This window comes from Ostrinia nubilalis, chromosome 10 (assembly GCF_963855985.1).
Source record: "Ostrinia nubilalis chromosome 10, ilOstNubi1.1, whole genome shotgun sequence".
Classification (NCBI taxonomy): domain Eukaryota; kingdom Metazoa; phylum Arthropoda; class Insecta; order Lepidoptera; family Crambidae; genus Ostrinia; species Ostrinia nubilalis.
This window is the reverse complement of record NC_087097.1, coordinates 5,648,018-5,670,499: the sequence shown is the minus strand read 5'-3', so window position 1 is coordinate 5,670,499 and position 22,482 is coordinate 5,648,018. Positions and strand designations below refer to the sequence as shown.

The 22,482-nt window shown below is 36.0% G+C and overlaps 2 protein-coding genes across 8 annotated transcripts in view; one reads left to right on the top strand and one right to left on the bottom strand.

Annotated features, from left to right (window-relative positions):
- LOC135075734 (putative polypeptide N-acetylgalactosaminyltransferase 9) overlaps nucleotides 1–22,482 on the bottom strand; it is a 246,261-nt gene that overhangs the window by 83,995 nt on the left and 139,784 nt on the right. The window lies entirely within an intron of this gene.
- On the top strand, nucleotides 12,510–15,707 carry LOC135075537 (cuticle protein CP14.6-like). The gene is made up of 4 exons (XM_063969961.1): nucleotides 12,510–12,527; nucleotides 13,278–13,478; nucleotides 14,395–14,499; nucleotides 15,476–15,707. Exons 1-4 carry the CDS (start codon nucleotides 12,525–12,527, stop codon nucleotides 15,602–15,604), a joined length of 438 nt encoding a protein of 145 aa, XP_063826031.1. The 5' UTR covers nucleotides 12,510–12,524; the 3' UTR covers nucleotides 15,605–15,707.

Here is a 22,482-nt window from a genome sequence, read left to right as displayed (position 1 = left end):
CTTTTCATACAAATTGTCATCACTAATCAGCCAGTTATTTACTGAATATAGAGTGACAACTGTATACTACTCTAATGTGCTGTCGACAATACCAAGAAGTAAATAATAACTTTATACGCTCTTGTAGACTAATATTCACAAGTCACTGAATATGATAAACGCAACAAAACGTCTCTATGCAGCACACCATAAACAGATCTCCCTTTACAGTCCCATAAGTTATTCCTTATCGCCTCACAATAATACATTCGGATGGAACTTTATTGCCAAATAAACCGTACTGACATGTCATTACACGTTTCATAAAGAATCACATTTTCATAAATAATCATCTTATGGTAATCCTATGCATAGTCACCTACTTACACATTCACTGAATATATCCTACGTCTATAAATTTTTACGAGCGACCGTTTGGTTGAAACGTTTCGTATGGGCATACAAAATTGGAGATTCCCAAACATGAAGGTATTGCTTAAAATAGAACGTGTCGATCTGTATAACAAAAAGCAGTACAATAGTTGTAATATTATTCTTATTCTAAAATATGGTTTACCTCCTAAAAAGTCAATTCAGGACAGGCGTGAAAGTGATGCGTCATGTTTGCCAGTTTTGTTTCCAAAATTAGTATTTGTCCGAATATTTTAATTAAAATAATATTTGTGAGTTATTTTATCTCTGTGAGTCTTCAGGCAGCCTATTATAAATAAATAAATTTTACGTTTAAGCAAATGAAACAAAACAGTGCAACATCACTTATGATTCTAAAATCTGATATTGTTCGTTTTAAATTTTCCATTTTAACTTTTGTTTGTAATATTCTGTCGACGTTAATATTTACCTTCTCATATTGACTTTTGTTTTAGATACAACAGAAGTCCCGAAACAGGTCAATTGATTTATAAACTAAATAAATAGCAATTTCATTCATCAAATGGCGTTGAATAGCCTATTGAGAATCAATATAGATTTTGATTGGATCAGAATACCTACAATAGGTATCATCAGCCGCGAACTATTGTCCTATTGTAAATGCTCTACTGAGTTCTATCATTAAAAAGTCAAGCCTTCGTGGTCGTCAATCATTCAAATCATTAATAACACCAGGTAAGAGAAAGTTATCGCGATATTCTTTACCAATTAACTTTTACGAATTAACAATAGTCATTGTTAAGATTGTAATGCTAAAACTAACAATTCAGAACAGCATCGAGGTCGTCGACATACATATCATTGTCTCATCCCGAAAAACAGGGTCGTCTGAAGATATATTGTGAAAGCCCACCTCTATTATGCTAAACAGTATAACGGTGAGATATTGGTGCGGTCGTGCGGTCATTTCTTTTTGCCAATCTACTTTGGTCTCTAAGGCTTGTATTGTAAAGGTGTGCAGTGATGGCACAGGTCGTCAGATCCGTGATGAGATGACACCGGTTTACGACCGTCGTCACAGCTTCGGATTCCTTCCACTCGGTAACTACCCGTAGATGTTTTTCTGTTGCGGTTTTACTGTCGATAGTTGTAGTGTCATTCCGTGACTCGATTTCGTGTTTACTGCTGATAGTAGGTGTTTCATTGTTTGCACTCACTTTGGGTCTTATCATGTGATGAGTTTTGCATGTAGGTAAGTATGTATGTGGAAAACAAAACAAAAGGCCGGACTATAAAGCCAGTAATCCCGAGTTGGAATTGTGCAAAGAGTGTGATATTTGTACACTCTAGATTACTAGAGTCCATCTATACTCCAATGCTCCATTAAAGGTGGATTCGGCCAAACAAGAGTAAATATTAATCTCAGAATAAATTGTCAGTTTGACATATTTCCCATACCGAAACTGTCAATGTGCCAGTTATACCAGGAGTTATTCTCGGATAAAAGTTTGGTCGAATCGGGCCTTATGTGCCAGTTATACCAGGAGTTATTCTCGGATAAAAGTTTGGTCGAATCGGGCCTTATAGGTAAGTAACTCAATACGATGTTGTCTTGAGTTCCTAAATCTTGCGCAATTGGTAAAGTGACTCGATAAAACTCTAAAAACACTGTATTACAACACTACATTTCAGTCTTTCTAAACAACGTTCCATTCCACGCGAATCCAATTCTAGACCACATACATTTCTGGCCCAGCGTCGCCAGCAACATCTGTAACTTAATAACTCCCCGGGAATACCTATCGCCGCAATATCTGTCCAGACGCATAAGCTCGCCTTAATTGTGAAACTCAAACAGCGGAACGACGCAAATTCGAACTTGGGAACAAATAGGTGCCACTAAATTGTGACGTCACATTCCCGGTGGACGGCGAAATATTTAGTTTGGGAAATGCTGACCAGCTGACAATATTTGGTAGTAGATGCAGATAGTTTAGTGCCATTCTAAGCTAATATTATTAATGTAGGTAAGAGAGAGGTCACCGTTCCTATCTGATTATGGATTTCACTCCTTCAGCTTGATTGTCACTTTCCATCAGGTGAAATGTAGGCCAAGAGCTTCCTCTTTGTAGATAAAGAACAAATTTGAATTAATTAAGCAAGTCTTAACTTTGATTCTAGACCTTTTGACTGATTATTATTATCTATTTGAAACTGAAAATTTAAACGCCTTGAAACCTGTTAATTTCGCTTTTTTTCCTTTCAGTATGTAATATCTTATTACACCATATTCCGAATTTTCAAACAACATTTAGAGAGCTGAATAAATTACGAGTTATTTTGCACGAGATATTTGCATACTTGCATAGTGATGCACAACTTTAGCAGCCAATAAGTCGTATCGGTGCAATATCTGTCCAAATACACGGTCGACACGAATCCGAACGGGAACAAATAGGTGCTCCTAAATTCTGACGTCGCATTTCCAGGTGGACGGCGCAATTTAGTTACGGAACTGCAGCCGCCGTCCGGTTGATATTACGAGTCGGCCGACTTGTGTCGTGTCGTGTCGTATGCGACGGCGCTTAATACAATTTTTGGGAATTCAATTCCTGAGGGACTTTTGGTGTGCTAAGAGTATCGTCCATGTTCAAGCTCCAAGAAGGAAAGTGCTTTTATTTGCAAGAATCATTTAAGACTAGTCTCAAAATGCCTTTGTGTTGATTGTAGTTTGTCTTTAAAAAACGTAAAACGTTTTTTGGAATTTCATTTCCTAAGGGTAATTTGCATGCAAAACAAGTAATAACGTCTGAATTCATACGTCATGTATCTGTGTCATATATGTGCTACGGCACTTAATACGATGTTTGAAAATTAAGTTCTTAGGGGTCTTTCGCGTGAACAGATACTTGCATACAAGTATCGTCCTTGCTCCACCAGTGTCCAGTAACGAATGTTCACAATGTTATTTATTTCCAACAATTTTGAAATCACGAACTACGAGTCGCTTTGTATCGGTTTCTTGTGAAGGTATACATTACAACAGAGCATATTTATACAACAAAGAGTCTCGTAATAATTCACACATTTTGTAAGAGGTCACAAAACTAGTCGTCTCAAGTTTAGCTTTGGTTTAAAAGCCATGTTTTAACCTGTACCGTGTGCGACGGCACTTAATACGATTTTGCTGAATCGATCCCGTTCCCACATTGTTCCATTTTGTTTCTGTATCGGTTTTATCGGTTTATATCGATATCGATGAAGTAATGCTATTATCTCGACTTCAGGTTGGATTAGATTTCTGTTAGCGGTTTTCTCTAATGTTACCAGATCGTAAAGGCACGGAGTAAAAGATTTATAGTCGGTTTTCTGTTAATGTGATTGGATAATATTATTGAACGAATTTTCCGACTTTTAAGTATAAAATGTTTTCATTAAAGTATCCATTAAAATATTAAGTATAAAAAAACAACCCAAGGACTAGCCGAGGAAAAATTCTTGTTACTCAAGTGCTTTTTATAAACAAGATTTTCTATGAACTCGTAAGCATGCAAAAATATTATAATAAAACAAACGAACCATAAAATAATATTTGCTTCTTACGTTTTAGTAACTAGTTTTATTTAAGTAGGTATATCAAAGTAATTGGAATATAAAATGAATAGAACATTCTGTTGGCGTGGTCTCATTTAAAAATGATTAATTAATGAAGCATTTTCTCATGGTTGACTTCTAGATATTTATTTATTTATCTGTATTTTTCTCTCTGATACAATTAACGTTAAGACAGCAATAATACAGCGCTTCAATATTACATTAATTAATATGCAAGCACGTTTTCATGATTTTCCTACGTCATGATACTTTTCCAAACACGTAATTTTTACGCACGGACATTTTCCGTGAATTCGTTGTCTGTGATACGTGACGTTTCGTGTTGATAATGACGTGATCATTATCATTATCACAGATTTTTAAGCTCAAAAGCTTGTGTGTTACAGCAATGAGTATATTTAAATTGATATTCCTAGCAGTTTAATTATTACAGATAAGTGGGACAAAGTCATATTAATTAACGCAGTCGGATTATCTACATTTGCATTTTTTTCCATCTTTAAGAATTGAATATTCTGACACAAGACACAAACACAACGAAACACAACATAATAAAAAACCTTATTTAAATCATTATCTTACTTAATCGATGTTCCATGTCGTGATCCGTGTTATAGAATTTTAATTATTTTTCTTTCATTAGCGCTAACACTGTTATGTCATTCGATATACGTACTAGTGATAGGCTGAGCGGAACAAGTGATTCGATAAACTACTTTATGATAATGGTACGCGAAACAAAAATCATTCGAATAAATATCCATGTGAATGCATATTTTAATCATCCAAATTTGGCATAGGGATTATGGCGTAAATAACATTTAGCCAATAAAATTATTAAAATGTACCCAATTTTTACTCGTAAATATATGAATTTTAGTTCCGTATTAGGTACCTACAAAGGAACGCTCAAAACTTGATTCAATCTCAAAAACAAATTCTATCCTATGGTAATCTAAATATTCAACAAACACAATCAGAAAATACTCAATCTATGCTTGAGATTGAAACGCGCTTCGTTATGAGTTATTACGGATTATACAATTTTAGAACCAAAATCAAATGCTGATTCAAAAAGTGCGATTCATATTCGATTACATCGAATTATAAACTTGTATCCCATCACTAATCAGCACGATGTATAAACATTCACGCGAGTGTGCTCCCACGCTTCTGTGGTTAAGTAACCACGTTACTGTTCAATTGTTCCGATGCACACCCCGCAAATAGAACTGCATTAAAAAGATTGAATACGTTGACACCTGTTTTTGTGTCGGTTGCGCCAATTACCAATTGAGTCAACATTGCATTGTTGTAAGGCTAATTGATTGTTGAATACATAACGTTTTGATCCAATTGGAATTGAGGAATAAAATATGAGTTTGGAACTTTTGATGAAATGCCAAGGAGAATAAAGAAAATTCTGTTTCGTAAATGTAATAGTACCTAATTCACAGCTCTGTTTGTTCAAGTTTAGTGTACGAGAGTAAAATACTCGATATTTATTTTTGCTTTCAGGATAATGATAGATTTAAATTGAATCAACCAGTTTATTTGAAACAGAAATGATATTCCATACATCGTCGTACCATTCTCGCCGGTACCTAGTAAATGGGAGAACCTTCCATTAACCGAGGAGTGGGCGTTTACGTCAAATGACAAATCCATTCGCTGAAATGATGTGTAGAAATCTAGAACCGGCTGCTCTACCTTTTTATAAACCTCCGCCCCCAGTCTAGTTGTAAGACCACCTACCTCAGACCCAGAGGTCCTGATTCCCAATGGGGGCAACTTTTTCCAGTTTGGTATGGCCTTACTTATTCTAAGTCTGCCTTGTTGTGTTCGGGCAGTTAAAGATTAAGATAGCCTGTTCCTTTGTGGCTGAGGATTCCGGATGAAGCTCGCTTCCACCATCAGCCTGATCATCACTTTCCATAAGGTGAGCTGCAAGCTAAAAGCTTCCTCATAGTGGATAAAAAAGTGAGTAATACAGTTACCTAATTATATTCATCCCTTTATGAAAAAATCATGGCAGCTCTTCATAAGGATTAATGGTCTCGAAAGGTGCATTTATCATCCCATTAAGGCTTCAAGCACTTTTGTCAAGTAAATGGAATGTCATCCGCAGTGTGTCGTTATTGTCCGGGCTTAGTAGGTCAAGGAGCTTGGCCACCGGTCTAATACGCCAGCATATAGGGATATTAGAAGTGTAGATGGAGATTAACTCGATATTTCGACAATATTAAAGGTTAATTTACTGTAGAAAATGAGACGGGAAATGAGACAAAAGATTTGTAAGCTTAGCGCTCTTTCCCACTGAGACATTCCGTTTCTTGCAGGGACTGTTTTTTTGCCGGATCATTAGTAGTATACTTACGTGTTGTTTTAATATATGAATTTTCACACGAATATCCGGTATGGAGTGCCCCTCAAAAAACCGACTTGTTCGAATTTTAAATTCGAATTTCATATACACACCACGACAGTCCAGTTTGCGGGATCCTACATTATTGGATCCCGCAAAACTTAATTGCCATGGGTAAGGGCCCTTAATGTAACGAAGAACTTCCTACTATCATTGTTAAGGTATCTTATAATGAATGTAGAAGTGTCTATCTATTTGTTTTGTATAAAACCGTGAGATCGAACAATAAATATGTTTATGTAGAAAAAAAAAGTTTTGAGGTACCATCGATCAAGAGTCAAGACTTAAAGTAAACAAGAATAGACTAGCTAGAAGATAGACAGGATGACTTTCCATAATCGTCTGAATTCCCTAAAGTGGCGCACAATAGCTAGAATAATACAAATATGAGATGAGGTAGGTAGAACCTGTGTAGGTGTACTAGTAAGTACTTACAACATATCAAAGACCATGATAAAAGGAAACTACTCAAAGAATCTTATTTTAGCCGTATCTTGCCCTAGGCAGGGAAAAGGTGTGATGTAGGCTTAGGGTCACTTGAATTGGAAAGATAAGCTTTACCCATGTATGGGTGTATCTATTTTAAGTATAATAACATTCCGATAAAGAATATTTTGATGGGTCCCTAAAATAAACATGGGACCTGATCCATGTTCTCCAAGCGCTAAGAATTTTGAAATAATTAATGACTAAAGATTGTGACTGCTGATGACAAGCCTTGTCCGTGAGAATAGTCCCGTTTGATGACAATCCTTCATCAGTTTCAGCTGCCGTGGAATGGATATATGGATATGTTTAGTTAAGTATAAGTATTCGTATGTCAAAATGGAGCAATTTTCACTTTGACTGTAATACCACAGAATAATAATACTACTGTGGGCAGGCCTCCCACTAGGTGGACCGACGATCTGGTGAAGGTCGCGGGAGGTACCTGGATGCAAGCGGCGCAGGACCGGTCTTTGTGGAAATCCTTGGGGAAGGCCTTTGTCCAGCAGTGGACGTCTTTCGGCTGAAACGAACGAACGAATAATACTACTACGATTACAAGTATTATCTACTAGTTGCCCCAGCGAACCTATGTTCATCACAAATAGCATTATAATAAATAAATGATAACTAAAGATTTTTCAAATCGGTCCAGTAGTTTCGGAGCTTATTCAATACAAACAAACAATCAAATCTTTTCTCTTTATACGAGTAAGTGTTGAATTAAAATAAATGAAGCAGAGTTGAGAGTTCAATACTGTTACGATCACGTTTTTAAGAGTCAAATTGATGTGTATTATCTGAATCTAAACTCGGAAGTATCTAAGTTCAATGTTTCGGCCTCGTACGCTAACATCGTAAAGTGCTACAATTAGTTTGAAAGTAAAGCAATAAATAGAGCTCTTGTTGAATCTAACGATATTACATTTGACGGCTCGTGATGGAATTGGCCTTTGACGATCGTGAACTGTGTATATTAGTGATGTTATTGAAAATATGATATAATTGGAACATGTTTTATTTGAGTGAATTATTATTTGCTTACCTAAATTAATTTGGTTACAAATAAATCACGCTATTTATTTATTACCTAGCCAAAAACGAAACCTTTTTAACCGGCTTCAAAAGGACGAGGTTTTCAATTCGGTTGGTATTATTTTTTATTAACAGATCTTGGTGGTATGGATTGAAAATTAAACTGATCCTATTACGTCGAATACAAAAGTTGCTGTACATAGATTTAACCAAATTAATGACGGATTTCTTTCATGGTAGGCAAAAGTCTTAATCATGACTAGACAACTTCCTGAAAATGTACAACTGTTTTTAAAATAGCCCAGTGAGTACCTATACTATTTAATATGTGGTAACACAGTAAATCTTAGTTACAAAGCTGCCTGAAACTGTGCAAAATACATTTCTTATTTACGTATCCGTGCCAGAATCGCACCGAATCTGTTACGAAAAGTAATCACCGAACAAATAAAACGTGAACACTACGCAAACCGCGAAATCTTCCGACACATAAGAGTTCGAAACTAGCAAGTTACGTACATATTTGAGGGCGAACTTGCCAACAAACCGCGTGCTCCACTCAATATTGCTGTGCAAACTTACTGGGAGAGGGCTTTGGGAATAACTGTATGAACTGTATGAATTTATAACTAAGGGTTAATGTGTGGTTATTTTTGTTAATGTACTCGTACGGCCAGCATAGAAATCCTTTTAATAAGGACACGGATTGAAGTGAAAATTGTGTGTACATTCGTATTAATGTTTTATAGAGGTGTGTGAGACATAAAGGGCAAAGGTAAGCCAGATGAATTAATATTTTCAGGAAAAATTAAAAATATATTTTTTACCCGATTGTTTTTTTTTTCAGCCAGGAAAATGCTAAAAGAAAAGCAGCTTTTGTAACCTTTAACATTGATCATTCTTTTTAGCACATTACGCGAACAGTAGTGATGACCTAAATATTATGTTCATTATTGTAAAATGAAATTTTTGTGACCTTACTATTACTGCAGGAATCTAGTTCTTTTCATATAATCTTGTATTTATTGTATGTAAAAGGGCATGTTGCGCACTAACAAAGACGTACGACTCAACGTTTAAATATGTATGACACGATTACACGAAGGCTTTTTTTCATTTGACAGTAATGACATCACTGCTAGTACAGCCTGACGTGTAGTCGTAATAAACAATTACCTATGCAACTTTATGCACGTTGCACTCATTTGACATTCAAGTTTGGTTCCGCTTAATGCTTGTACAGTCTGAAGCAATACTTGTTATCAATTTTACGCCCGTATTCACAAACATTACTATGAGGTCTCACAGTGCGCGTGGACGCACAGGGTGACGCACGAACCAACCACAGAGCTCTAATCAACGATGTGCGTTCGATTTGCTGCTTCACTTAAGCAAGCATCGTTTGTTAATACGGGCGTTAGTATCCCGATAAAAAGTGCTCAACTATTACTTGAAAGCACATCAGACCCATAATATTTTGTTGCAAAATAAATGGCAAAAGAAGTAAATGTGTAAAATATTCTTCTAAATAGAATCATACCAAGCCTTCGGAGTTTTTTTATTTATAAATCTCTCCTTTGATTAGAGGGTCGGGTCCTTTCAAATTTTGAATAGGAAATTCAGGAAAAATTGGAAATTGGGAATTAATTTTTATTTGTAAACAAATCAAGTCCTTTCCTGCGTGTGACATTTCTTACGGCAACTGTACATTATTTAAATACGATTTGCTTTTTCGTATAAAGAATCCGAATCATTGAATAATTGCAGCTTAAGTACGTTAAATCAGTTCACGAATATTCATTCAGACCGCCTTTAGTCAGGATTGTGCAAAAACACCTGTATTTATTGAGGCCATCTGTACCTACCTGTCGCGTTCTCAAAACTGCCAACATTGTAAATTGCTGTCTTTTTAGATAACAATTGCATTAAATTGTATATTATGGCCTCAATAAAATTATTCGCATCGCATACTTACAAACTTGGGTATAATCGATTTTTATAAATAATATCATCTTCACAAATACTCTGTCTGTTTGTTGCCTAAATTAATCAGAAAATAGCGGCCAATTTAGCATAGTATTTAGGTGAATTTGACTATAGAGAAGAAGGGCTAGTTTTTGATGAAAGAAGTGCCTGCCCATACTACGTCTTCCGGTTCGTGGTCGCCACTCGAGAACTTTTCTGCCCCAGCGGCCCAGCAGTGGTTTGTCCAGCAGTGGACGTCATTTGGCTGAATCGAACTTTTTTAATGATGCGGAATAATAACTTCACTAATAATGCGGTAAATTGTTACTCGTTTAAGACGTTGGAATAAATCTTGATTGTAGGTCATCTAGTGAGCGTCAATAATTTTTATTCGAAAATGTTAATTAAGATGATGTTGCTACATAAATTTGAACTATGTTGACATAGGCCGTGTCTAACGACCGTAATGAACTTTAAATATGTAATTTAAACTCTGACCTTCTTATACATTCCATCTATCTGAATATTAAAGTAATTAATTTTAATAAATAATGAATTATTCGTTCGTTTCAGCCAAATGACGTCCACTGCTGGAGAAAGGCCTCTCTCGAGGATTTCCATCACGACTGGTTCTGCGCTGCCCGCATCCAGGTATTTCCCGCGACCTTCACCAGATCGTCGGTCCACCTAGATAATTAATTTATATTAATTTATAATTAATAGAAAAAAAATTTGTTCAAAGTTTTATGCATGAAAACTTAGCACACAATATTATGTCTTTTAGCAATTACTTGCCGTTTAGCGTAGTGATATTAAACTACTACGTCAGAGGTCGTGGGATCGAACCCCGCGCAAAATAAAGAAATACTTACTCGTGTGCATGAATCTAATTTGTGTGTATTGATTGGCCTGCGAGTTTGATAAGTAGGACGAATATAGAAAAAAGGGTCTCAACGCGACATTTTTTATATGAGTTACATATTATGTACTCACGGCTTGAGACCCGTGATTCTCTATTTTAGTTGTAATGGAACGCGAAAATTTAAAATCTTGTAGGAAGAGTATTCTATGTATTTGCAAAAAACGTGTTTTTTATTAACGAAACATAATACCTACTACTAAATCAAAGTGAAGTAGTGCAGCATGTATCAAAGTGGTAGTTAATACAAACAGCTGTGACAGTCCAAATAGGCACACCTGCTTAGATCTTGGCAGCAATAAGGCATACAATAGGCTAGGGCTACACTGTAGGTACACTCTTCTTCACTATATTTCATCTTCACTATATTTATATCAGACACTAGCTTTTGCCCGCGGCTTCACCCGCGTGAAATTTAGTTTGTCACAGATCGTCATAAATTATAGCCTATAAGTTATTCTAGGTTATAAACAATAATACTGTAAAGTTTCATCAAAATCCGTTCAGTAGTTTTTGCGTGAAAGAGTTTCGCATTTATAATATTAGTAAGAGTAGAGGCGTAACTTTTTTACTTTTATCAGTCTAGAATTAATAATAAATCTACGCGCCTACGTTCTAATAATACACGTTCTCGTACGCTGTGTTATATTCATACAATCATTAAATGATTATCAAATAGTTCTGGTTATGAATTATATTTTTCGAGTATGTAGATTTTATGATTCTGCCTAAATATATCGTTGAAGGTTACTCGAACGGGTCAAGAATCGATTCGAATGGCTTTAGGTGTTTAATTGGATTCTCGATATCGACGAGTCAAACATTTTTATTTTTAGGATTATGTACTTTAAAAGATGATAAAATTTATTTTTCACTACCTAGGGTCCCGATTGCAGGAAACATTTCCAGCTGCAACGCGACTGAACGACCATAATTATACCATATCGTTTTTAAACAGCTAATTGTAATGTAACGTAATCGGAGCGTTACCTACTGCGCCTTTGCGTAAAAGCTGACAGAAAGCAACTTCAGATGACCTGGGACCACAACTGCTGAATTCGAATGCCAATAATATTTGTACCAAAAAATTGGCGAAGAAACAGCCATTGTCTAAGTTATGGCCAGTGTATCCCCGTCCTTACAGATTACATAATTTAGCGGTTAATTCCCAGCCCATCGATAACGCTCCGTATATTCCTTACCGTTGGCATAATTATGCCATATTCGACGCGGACGCGTTGGTAGCCCGCCAACCGCCTCCAGGGACTGGCATACTGGCACTCTGTTCGGTTAAAATTTATCGACGAACAACGCTTTGTTTGTGAACGCTCACAATATCGTGTTTTATTTACGACGAATCGTATTAAACAAATGGCAAAGGGCAGTGTCAGCACGTGAAATTTTTCACTATTATTTTCAAAGTTAATATTAATTTATAGCCAACTCCACCCAGCACGTGTCGCGATACTACTGGTTTCTATCCATTTCTATGTAACGCCATCCGTTGCTAGCGACACGTCTCTGATTAGCGAGTGATTGGGTTTAAACCTGTGCCTTTAGAAGATGCCTTACACGTGTTGACCTTGTGTATAATATTATAGAATATCTGATAGTTCCAAAATAATGCAAATGTCATCTCTATCGACTATATAACGCTTACGGAATAATCCACAGTCACAGTCGCAAGTTGATCTTACCTCTGACACAATGGTGAGTGGACCGTGAGCTAGTTGTGATTTTTTAGCGATATCGTCCGCAAAAATATATTAATCTGGCAATTTTGAAAACTAATTGGACCAACTAACATTGTCACCAAATGGTGGAAGTTGGAAATGAAAAATGATCTTACGGCAAAGTGAAATTAAACTTAATTTGACCAAGATTAGACTTTTGTAATTATCTAATTTAACCGATTGCCGAATTATATTATGCATAAGCGCCAATTAAAGTGAGCCTATTGAAGCAATTCACATAATTATTAATTTTTTGCTGCAACTTGAAAAAAACTTTTGTGTTAAATGTTAAAGATTATAATTGCATGTAATTGCATGTAAAAATCACTTGGAATTTTCATAAATTGCATATTCACGCCAAAGCAATGTACGGCTTCGGCTTCGTCTACGACGCTAAATTCTTGGTGGAGTGATCGTCACACCTGGTTTGGTGACAAGCGTCACAATCTGTCACCTACCGTATGGCAGCCTTTCTTGTACATAATAGTTAGATAGTTCGTAATACCCGAAGTGCCCAAAAAGTTGACAACACAACCTTACTCCAATTGTAACACAGACGTTTTGCAAACTTTTCGACTACTTTGGGTGTCATGAACTATTTGGCGCTGACTTTACAAGGCTGCTACTACACCTTGAAGAATCCATTAAAAATCGTCCATCAAAACTTGACCAGTCATCCCATCCTGCTCATCCAAACGATTCTAACGAGCTGGTGATCTGCCTGCAGAAATCCTTCGTAGCCGTCTTCGCCCTCGTGGCTCTCGCCGCCGCCGATGTGGTGCACCTGCCACGCGGCGCCGGCGCCGACGCCGACGCCCAGATTGTCAAGCAGGAGGCCGACGTCGGCCCCGAGAGCTTCCAATTCAGCTACCAGACCAGCAACGGCATCGCCGGTCAGGAGAGCGGAGCCCTGAAGAACGTTGGCAGCGTAAGTTGATGCTACCATCTTTTTTTTAACACAACGAGGAGTCTCTTGGCCAGCATCTCACCTGATGGAGACTAAAGGAATTGAAATCCTCATCCACAGAGGAACTAGCTATCGAAATTCTAACTGCGACGACCAAACCCCGCAAACCTGGGAACACCTACTTACTCAGTGCCCTAGATTCACCACACAAAGATTCGCACACGAAACCACTTCCCGCTTGTTAAGAATTAACCCCTATAATCTCGAAGTAATTACCAGTAAAGAAGACACAACAAAAAGCTTTAAAGTCTACGTATCATACATTGTTAGCAGTCTAAAAGATTTTAACAAAACTTAAACAATCATACACTTATAACATCAATCACTGCCTTGCAATTGGAGTACTCCACTAGCTCCAATTGCAAGTGCATTCTAATAGCACTTACATACTTACAAAAAAAAAAAAAACTGCCGGAACATAACAATGCTTTTAAATTGTTTTTATCTTCTCGGGATTCTATGGCCTGATCTCGTGCAGCACCGGGTCACGCCAGAAGTATCCCAATACAAACTGTTTATGTATATTTTTATCAATTAAAACTAGCTCTATAGCAAAGTACATAATAATTGCATTATTTACCGTTCAAGATTGATTATAATTTGTAAAACTAACACATCCATATAATGATTGATATTGTTGGAGTCGGTACCAGGCCAACCTGCCATTTTTTATCCACAATGAGGCAGTCTTGACCTACTCTTGATCTCAGTTGATTAAAAGTGATGATCAAGCCGAAGGTGTCATGTCAAATGTATTTGCTGTAATCACAGTCGCCGAGCAAAACTAAAAGTCAATAGGTAAAGTCCCAAGCAGGCGATTTTTAAGGTGTTCTGAGATATTACCATTATATTAACTATTGCTTAATCGTTTTTCTAGGAAGCCGAGGCTATCTCCGTCCAGGGATCCAACCAGTACACCGCCCCCGGTGGTGAGGTTATTTCTCTGACCTACACCGCTGACGAGAACGGCTACCAGCCCCAGGTAAGTGTTTCGTCTTTATTTTTACAATCTCATCGAATCGACATGTCTCTATATTGAGCAAGAGGTTCAGAATGTAAAAGGACATCATAGTTCAATTAGTATCGGAGGGAATCAAAGTCATATTACATGACAGAATTAAAGCCGTAGAAAATAACTTTTCATTCGATGGTTTACTTGATCAAATAATTATTTTTGACCAAAAGCACAAAATACGCTTACCGATGCCAAAAGTCCAAAAGAAGTTACTTGGCCACAGTTTAATTAGCATAATGATTAACAAATTCTTCTGATTAAATTAGTTAACACGCAAATGGCATCACAACCTTGAAAGTAGCAGTTTACAAGTTAACATTGGAACATAATCTTGATTTAATAGGACGAGTATTTTAATGAAGTTCAAGATCAATGAGATTTGGTTAATAAAGGGACCACTCGAACTTGTGTAATATTTATATTCCGCTCGATTAATTAGGTATTTTATGCCTATAGTAGATATTTGTTGATTTGGTGTTTAATTTAATAATAAAAACATTGGGCCAAATAAATGGGCCAAGTCGCTGAAAGACTCTACTCCTGTCTTTTTTCAAATCAAACATTTATACCAACTTACATAATTTTATTGTTGCATACGTTAGCCCTTCCTACCCACTCTTCGTCATGCACTTTATAAAACGTGTTCTTTTGTTATTGAAATTTCTTAGCGATTAGAGTCGCTTCCCAAACTTTAAAATTTCGACGGGTTTACTACTAAGAGCAGTCGTCCGGCAAGCGACAGATTGCCGCATAGCCCCGATTCGACCAAACTTTTATCCGAGAATATCTCCTGGTGTAACTGGCACATAGACAGTTTCAGTATGTGAAATAATGTGTCAAATCTGACGAATTATTCTGAGATTAATATTTGCTCGTTTGGTCGAATCCTTAGCCAGTTCGATTTTTTCAAATTGTTTATTTACAATGTGTTCTTTTGTTCCAGGGTGCTCACCTCCCCACTCCCCCCGCGCCCGAGGCCATCCCCGAATACATCGTCAGGTCCATCAAGTACAACGCCGAACACGCCGCGCGCGAGGCGAGCCCACAAAGCGCTTACAAGGCAAGGTTCTAAACCTTCAACTAGTCGATAATTTACAATACTTCATGAAATATCACTGCCTATGATGTCACCTCTAGTCTAAGCTTGTAAATGAATTAAAATACACTTAATTGTATGTTTTAGTAATTTTATTTGCCCAATCCTCTCTTTATTCAACTCTAAACTTAAAATGAAATAAATAATGCATTCTAAAAGAAACCGTCAGTACAAAAGTTTCGGGGTAATTTCGTGAGATGCAATAAAAGAAGCGTACTTTAAGCCTTTCAACTCTAAAGCTCTAATTGTCTGTGAGCTAAATTTTAATAAATTAAACCGACTTTAAATAATTCACTTAAAAGTACAAAAATAACACAGTTATTAATTGGAACAATAATGTCAGAGTCACAGGCAAGATCTAGTTCCCAATATGAATAACTAGCTAACCCAGAGAATGGTGAAAGAATTTTAAAGTCGCCCAGTAGTTTCAAAACCTATTCAATACAAACAAACAATCAAATCTTTCCTTTTTATAATATTAGTGTAGATGAATATGTATGTTATAAGTAGCACTTATACTACTTAAAGTTAAGAATACTCATGTTAAATAAGATCCATTTGTCACTCCCATAGCACAGCACTGGCCGTTTTTGCGTGCGCCGTATAAACATAGTCTCCAGTAGTCCCCTATTCAGGTCAAAGCAATAACTTTGTGGATCTCCGCCATTCGCTGCTGGTATTGCAAGGGTGACAGGTCAATGGGAGAGTCGGATCAGGTACCGGGTAAAGACGCGTGTTCATATGGGTATAGTTCAGGTCAAATAAAAAATGAAATATAAGGAAAATGTTAAAATTTTTAGGCAAGCAAGATAGCCAACACAAGTTCCAGTAAACATTTTGAGAAAAAAAATAATCTAAAAAATTAAGGAATTTTGATTTTTTTAAATATTTTGTATATTTTCATAAGCACAATTATTGAGATTTTTTGACTAAATAAAAAAAACAATTTATTCAAAAATTATTAAGTTTGGGAAACATGAAAAGACTAAGCGCAGATATTCAAATCATCAAGTTTCCAATTCTAAACTAAATTAAACAACTTTCAAGAAAATTTAAACCACAAAGATTTAAAATCAGAAGCATATTATCTTTTAACACTTAAAGCTTCTGTAATAGCCATTGTAACACCACCTTTAGCCTCGACCTTAGGATCCGGGCGGTTGTTTGACCGAATGCCCGGGCCAATGCAGGCCAGTCACGAAGGGCGCCAGCGAAATTGCTTTCCAAGTCGGCCTCAGTTTATTTGTAAACACAACAACTACTTGCAAATGTAGAGAAAACTTTCTGTTTTTCTTGAATAAAAAATACAAATAACAATATTTTACTCGTAGAAATTAGAAATTTCGAAACTTTTTGAGATTTTCCGAATAACATTCGACTCTATCTAGAAATATTTTTCAGACTTTAAAAGTAAGAAAACATGATCGCATTCATGTTCGCTTAAGTACCCACCTAAAACTCTAAAATCTAGAAAAGAAACTCAGATAAGTATTTTGAAACATAAAATACAGACAAAGTTCAAAATATCATGACCACGAAATGAAAGGTTTAAAATCAGTTTGGTTTGGCTTTAAACAATTTCGGGTCTGTCAAAGTGAGTTGTACTAAGTAATTCAATGTTAAAATAGAACAAGTTTCGTCGGTATTTTCAAGCCTACACAAACTTGTTATACATGGTTTAAAATTTGAAAGTTTTAAAACTTTACATGAAACATTATGAACATTTTCGCCGATTTATTTTTGTCTTTTTAAAGTACGGAACAATTCCTGTTATTGTTTTTTTCAATTGCCAGACAACTTTGACTGCAGGATAGATAAGTTTATTTATTCGTTTATTGATAAAGGTACACCAATAGCAATAAACATTTAAGTTTGAAATATTGACAGTATATGTATGGGAAAAATATCTTTTTTTATTCTTGGCTTTAAAGTTATTTCAGATATTTCGAAAATTGTTCTATCTGCCTATAATAACTTGAAGATTAAATTTTATTTGTCTTGCTTTTAGCATGTTTACCTGTCTACGACTAAGTATGCTGTCATTCCGATAATCTTCTTGTCTGTCTGTACCAATCACTTATACTTAAACACATAAAAAATAGTTTTACGGTACTTGTGTACTTAATCGTGATAGGTCAGTGCATCATCGTCTGTCAGTCAAACGGACCCTGAGAACCGTCAAGTGTCCAGTTTAATTTGACTTTAGTCTTTTATACCCACATAATTATGAAACGCCTAGAGTCTGCTTCTTTACACTAAACAGGAATGTACGTCGACCGTGTGTTGCACGGGGTAATCATTATATTAAGGGTGTAAGGTTATACGTTAGGTAAATATGTCCTGAAACGACATTTAGCTTAACTCCTCTATAGAACTTAGTAGCCCAGTATAAATTAGATATCTAGGTAATTGAATCTCTGAAAGAAAATTTAACATGTACGTTATGCAGTCGCGGCCATCATTTAAAATTAAAATATCAAATAATATATCCTACTGACCTCCAATTTAGCTTACTCATCTGGGCTTTAAGGAAAAAACGGTAAAAAAAATACAAACATCATTCAAAATACGCTACGAAAATAAAACATGACTGTTACATCTGACACTAAAATCTTAGCCTCAGATCTTCAAATCAAACAATCTAGCGTAGCTACTTAATTACACAAAATCCAGGTCACCATTCTAATTCTATAGCAATGTATCTGCAAATTGCTAAGGTTCCGAACAATAGTGAAATTTCCGCATCTATGGGGCTACTCCAAAAATGAGGTATTCCTCGAAGCGCACTAATTTTGAGGCGCACCTAATGAAACATACGTGTCTTACGTTGCCCTGGTACTTTATATTTATCTTAGTAAACATACAATTCGAAATCTTTATATTAGTAATCATTAGATGCGCCTCAAAAGTGCGCTTCGTGGAATAACCTCCGAAAAACGTTATCCAAAGTTTCGAATGTTTCCATCCCTCTCAAACAAAGCGAGATGCCAGCATGAGCGACAGTGACAGATATGCCCAAAACGTAAACGGCGTTTCGGTGTAGCCCTGCTAATTCGGAGTTCCAATTAGTGGAGCCAATTTTCGTATGCGAGAAATTTCATCCCGTGAAGATTTTGCAGAATTTGTAAACCTGTCTAGCGGGATTATTATTTTAATTGATAGGTAGATTAATTATGAGGAATGTCCTTGAGACGGTAGATTTTAGTAATCCAGTCTGTAGACAGATGACTAGCTTTCAGCCGCGGTTCTACTCGTGTTGATTAGAGTTAGATCAAAAATATTATGAACACTTTGGAAGCTATGTTAAATTGTAGGAGAAAAGCTCAAGCTAAATACACTTAAGTAAATGAATTTTGCTATTAAATAAAAGGTATTTTAATATATTACTGAGGCGTGTAATTTTAGTTTCAGTAAAATAATTTCGAAGAATTCACGCTTGGTTCAATTTTAATTACATAATACATAATTAAAAGTTTAACATTAGAATACTCAGAACGGATAAAAGTAAAGCTTTTTAATTGGCCTATTTTATTAAGAAGGTATAAAATCCAAGTCATTAATATTATCTCATGTCAGGCCTTCAATCCAAAAGCGGTATTTAACCTTGTCGTTGCTTAACCATTCATATCGTAACTATAGTTTCCATAAATGTTAATGTCCCATGACCGATCCCGCGACCAAAATGAGTCTTCCATCGACTGACCTCACTTCGAATTGGAACCACCGGTTCCAGTCGCCGGATTGTTATTTCAAATATTTTTTCATCCATCACCTTTACCCACGTCTTCTTCTTTGCCCTAGCCATTTCCCATTATTTGGGCACAGTCTGTCCTGGGAAACATTTACTTGGGCATGCTCTAAGTCCTTGGCCACCTGGACCACCAGGTGGCTAGTCGGCGTCCTCTCCCTTTCATATTATTTGGACTACGAAATAATAGGAAAGGTAGAAGACGCTCACTATATAAATAATACATAGTTAGAACTGGCTGAGGTCGCGGGAAGAGCCTGGATGCAGGCAGCGCAGGACCCTTCATTGTGGAAAACCTTGGGCCTTTGTCCAGCAGTGGACGTCATTTGGCTGAAACGAACGAACGAACGAACGAACTGGCTAAGGCCTGTTTTACGACATGTATCTGTGACGACTATCAATGTGTAAAATTTTGTTAACTGAATTATTTTTTTTATTATTTAGTAGGGTCCAGTTGCCGAATGAAAAAAAAATTGTCAAAACGGTAACTGACAGTTATAAAGTCAAAATAACGGGGTCAGTCGACGGTAGACCCCCAAGATATTCGAATGGTATTCGGATGTCCTAGCACCAATTAACCCTTCAAGCGCCCCGAGACAGACAAATTGATTGTTCCAATCAAATCTAGAAGCGAAACATTGGATAATTTATCAATTGAGCGAATTCCGCTTCGGGAGTCTCTGAGGCCGTCTCAGGAAGCGGCCATTGTTGTGATGTTCATTGTTTGTCGACACTTGTAGCCTGTTATTTCTATTCTCGTTGAAAAGGTTTAATTTATGCTCAGTTTGCAGTTATTTCACGCTGTGTTGGGGATAATCTTAAAGACTGCAATTTCATTTAACATCAGGTATGATTGCAGTCAATTACCTGATATGTTCTGTATAATATAAACTACAATATTGATTAATCAATTTAATAATAATAGTTGAATTAATCTACACTAATATTATAAAGAGGAAAACTTTGTGATCTATAAAGATGAACATTCACGCTATACAATTAGTTGGTTTTTCACAGTTACATTTTGAAAAAAATCTAATAAGATGGTAACATTCCAAATTAGACAAATACTTCTCCGATAAGTACTTACTTTATTTAGTTGTAGATACGAATATTCAATTGGCATTCCTTACCTGAAACAACAAAAATATTTATATTAGTAAAATTATTCGAATAATATTCATCAGTAAGTACTTAGTTTTATGTACAGTCGTCAGCACATCAAGCTATACATATTTATTGCAAAATATATCTTAATACAAGAGCATAAAGTGACACAGTGTTTAACTAAACGTGTCATCATCTGTACCTAAATATGGGGGAGTAGATAAAATTAACACGTCATCAACCGACTTCAAAAAAGGAGGAGGTTCTCAATTCGACCCGTATGTTTTTTTTTTTTTTTTTTTTTTTTCTATGTTTGTTACGGGATAACTCCGCCAATTATGAACCGATTTGAACAAATCTTTTTTCGGCGTATAGGTAATACCTCAAGGGTGGTCCCATTTAAATTTAATAATAAAAAAAACAAACCCCAAGGGTGGAAAATTGGGGATGAACTTTTTTATACGCAATATCTCCGCCGATTATAAACCAATTTGAACGATTATTTTTTTGTTGAATAGGTATTATCAAAAGGGTGGTTTCATGCGAATTTGAAGAAAATATTTCACCCCCAAGGGTGGAAAATTGGGGATGAACTTTTTTATACGCAATATCTCCGCCGATTATGAACCAATTTTTTTTTGGTCTCAGTGTACTGCCTACCTTCAGTGGTAACATCAAGGTAATAATTAGTTAACTAAAAAGCAAGAAATAAGTAAAATTTTATAAAAAAAAATAAAACCGACTCCAAAAAACCTACACTAAAACGTAGAAAAATAATTACTAATTACCTACTTATTTATTAGGACGAATTATTAATATTTATGTAGGTATACCATGATTGATACTTTTGGAGTCGGTGCAGGCAAACTTTACATGTTTCATAATCTTGGCACCGACTCCAGAAGTATCAATCATGGTATACCTACATAAATATTAATAATTCGTCCTAATAAATAAGTAGGTAATTAGTAATTATTTTTCTACGTTTTAGTGTAGGTTTTTTGGAGTCGGTTTTATTTTTTTTTATAATTTTCACTTTCAACATCAATTTCGTTTTATTCACAACACTCGTTTGTAACACGCACGCTATGACAGTCAGTCCATTGGATCTGTTATCGTGCCCAGTCGACAACACATCAGCATAATTTTTTCTTGAAAAATAGCCTGTATTGCAACGAGATAGACGCCACTGTGTCAAGCTTGACATGCCGTTGTCTGTACATCCGCTAATTTATCGCCAAATTACTATGTTGTTAAACTTTTTACTGGGAATCGACACATACGCTATTGTAACTCAAACGGCTGTGCCGTTGTTGTGACTGGTGGGCGTGAACCGATAAACGTTGGGTAGGTGAATGAGAACAGCCATGTCATTAAAAATGCACCATTTTTGAGGTATAATGTTCATAGTTCAAGATATACTTTTTCAATTAAAGGTTTTGGAAGTCCCTGCCTGCCAACACATACAATCTTAAGGGCTTTAAATAACGAGTTAAGCATTTTCTACACTAACACGTTCCACAAAAGGTGACTGAGTTTCTTCCGCCACTTCTTCTCAGCACCAGCCCATATATTATCCCGAAGTGGTGGTAGGGCAAGCTATACATATTTGGGACGTGTATACTAAGTGCCCTGCAAAGGGTCTATGTACTGAATAAACTATTTTATTTCATTTCATAAATTACCACTTTCGTGCACCCCCAGGTAAGATTGTTATCAAGAGCAAGTGAGCAAGCCTGTGATCTATATAAAATAAGATTTTCGGTTCACTTAATTCCCCTGAATGTTTGCTGAATCAGACTTTATTACGGGGCCAAGAATAATAAAGCAAAAGATTCAGAACAGCAAATCTTGAAAGTTGGCTAATATCTATTGGCATTTTAACTCCACACGGTTTGTTGAACAAGACAGTATTTTTATTTTGTTTTACAAATAAAAAGAAGATTGTATTCTTTTTACACATAATTTATCCAAATTGATAACTTTCTGTGTAAAATTA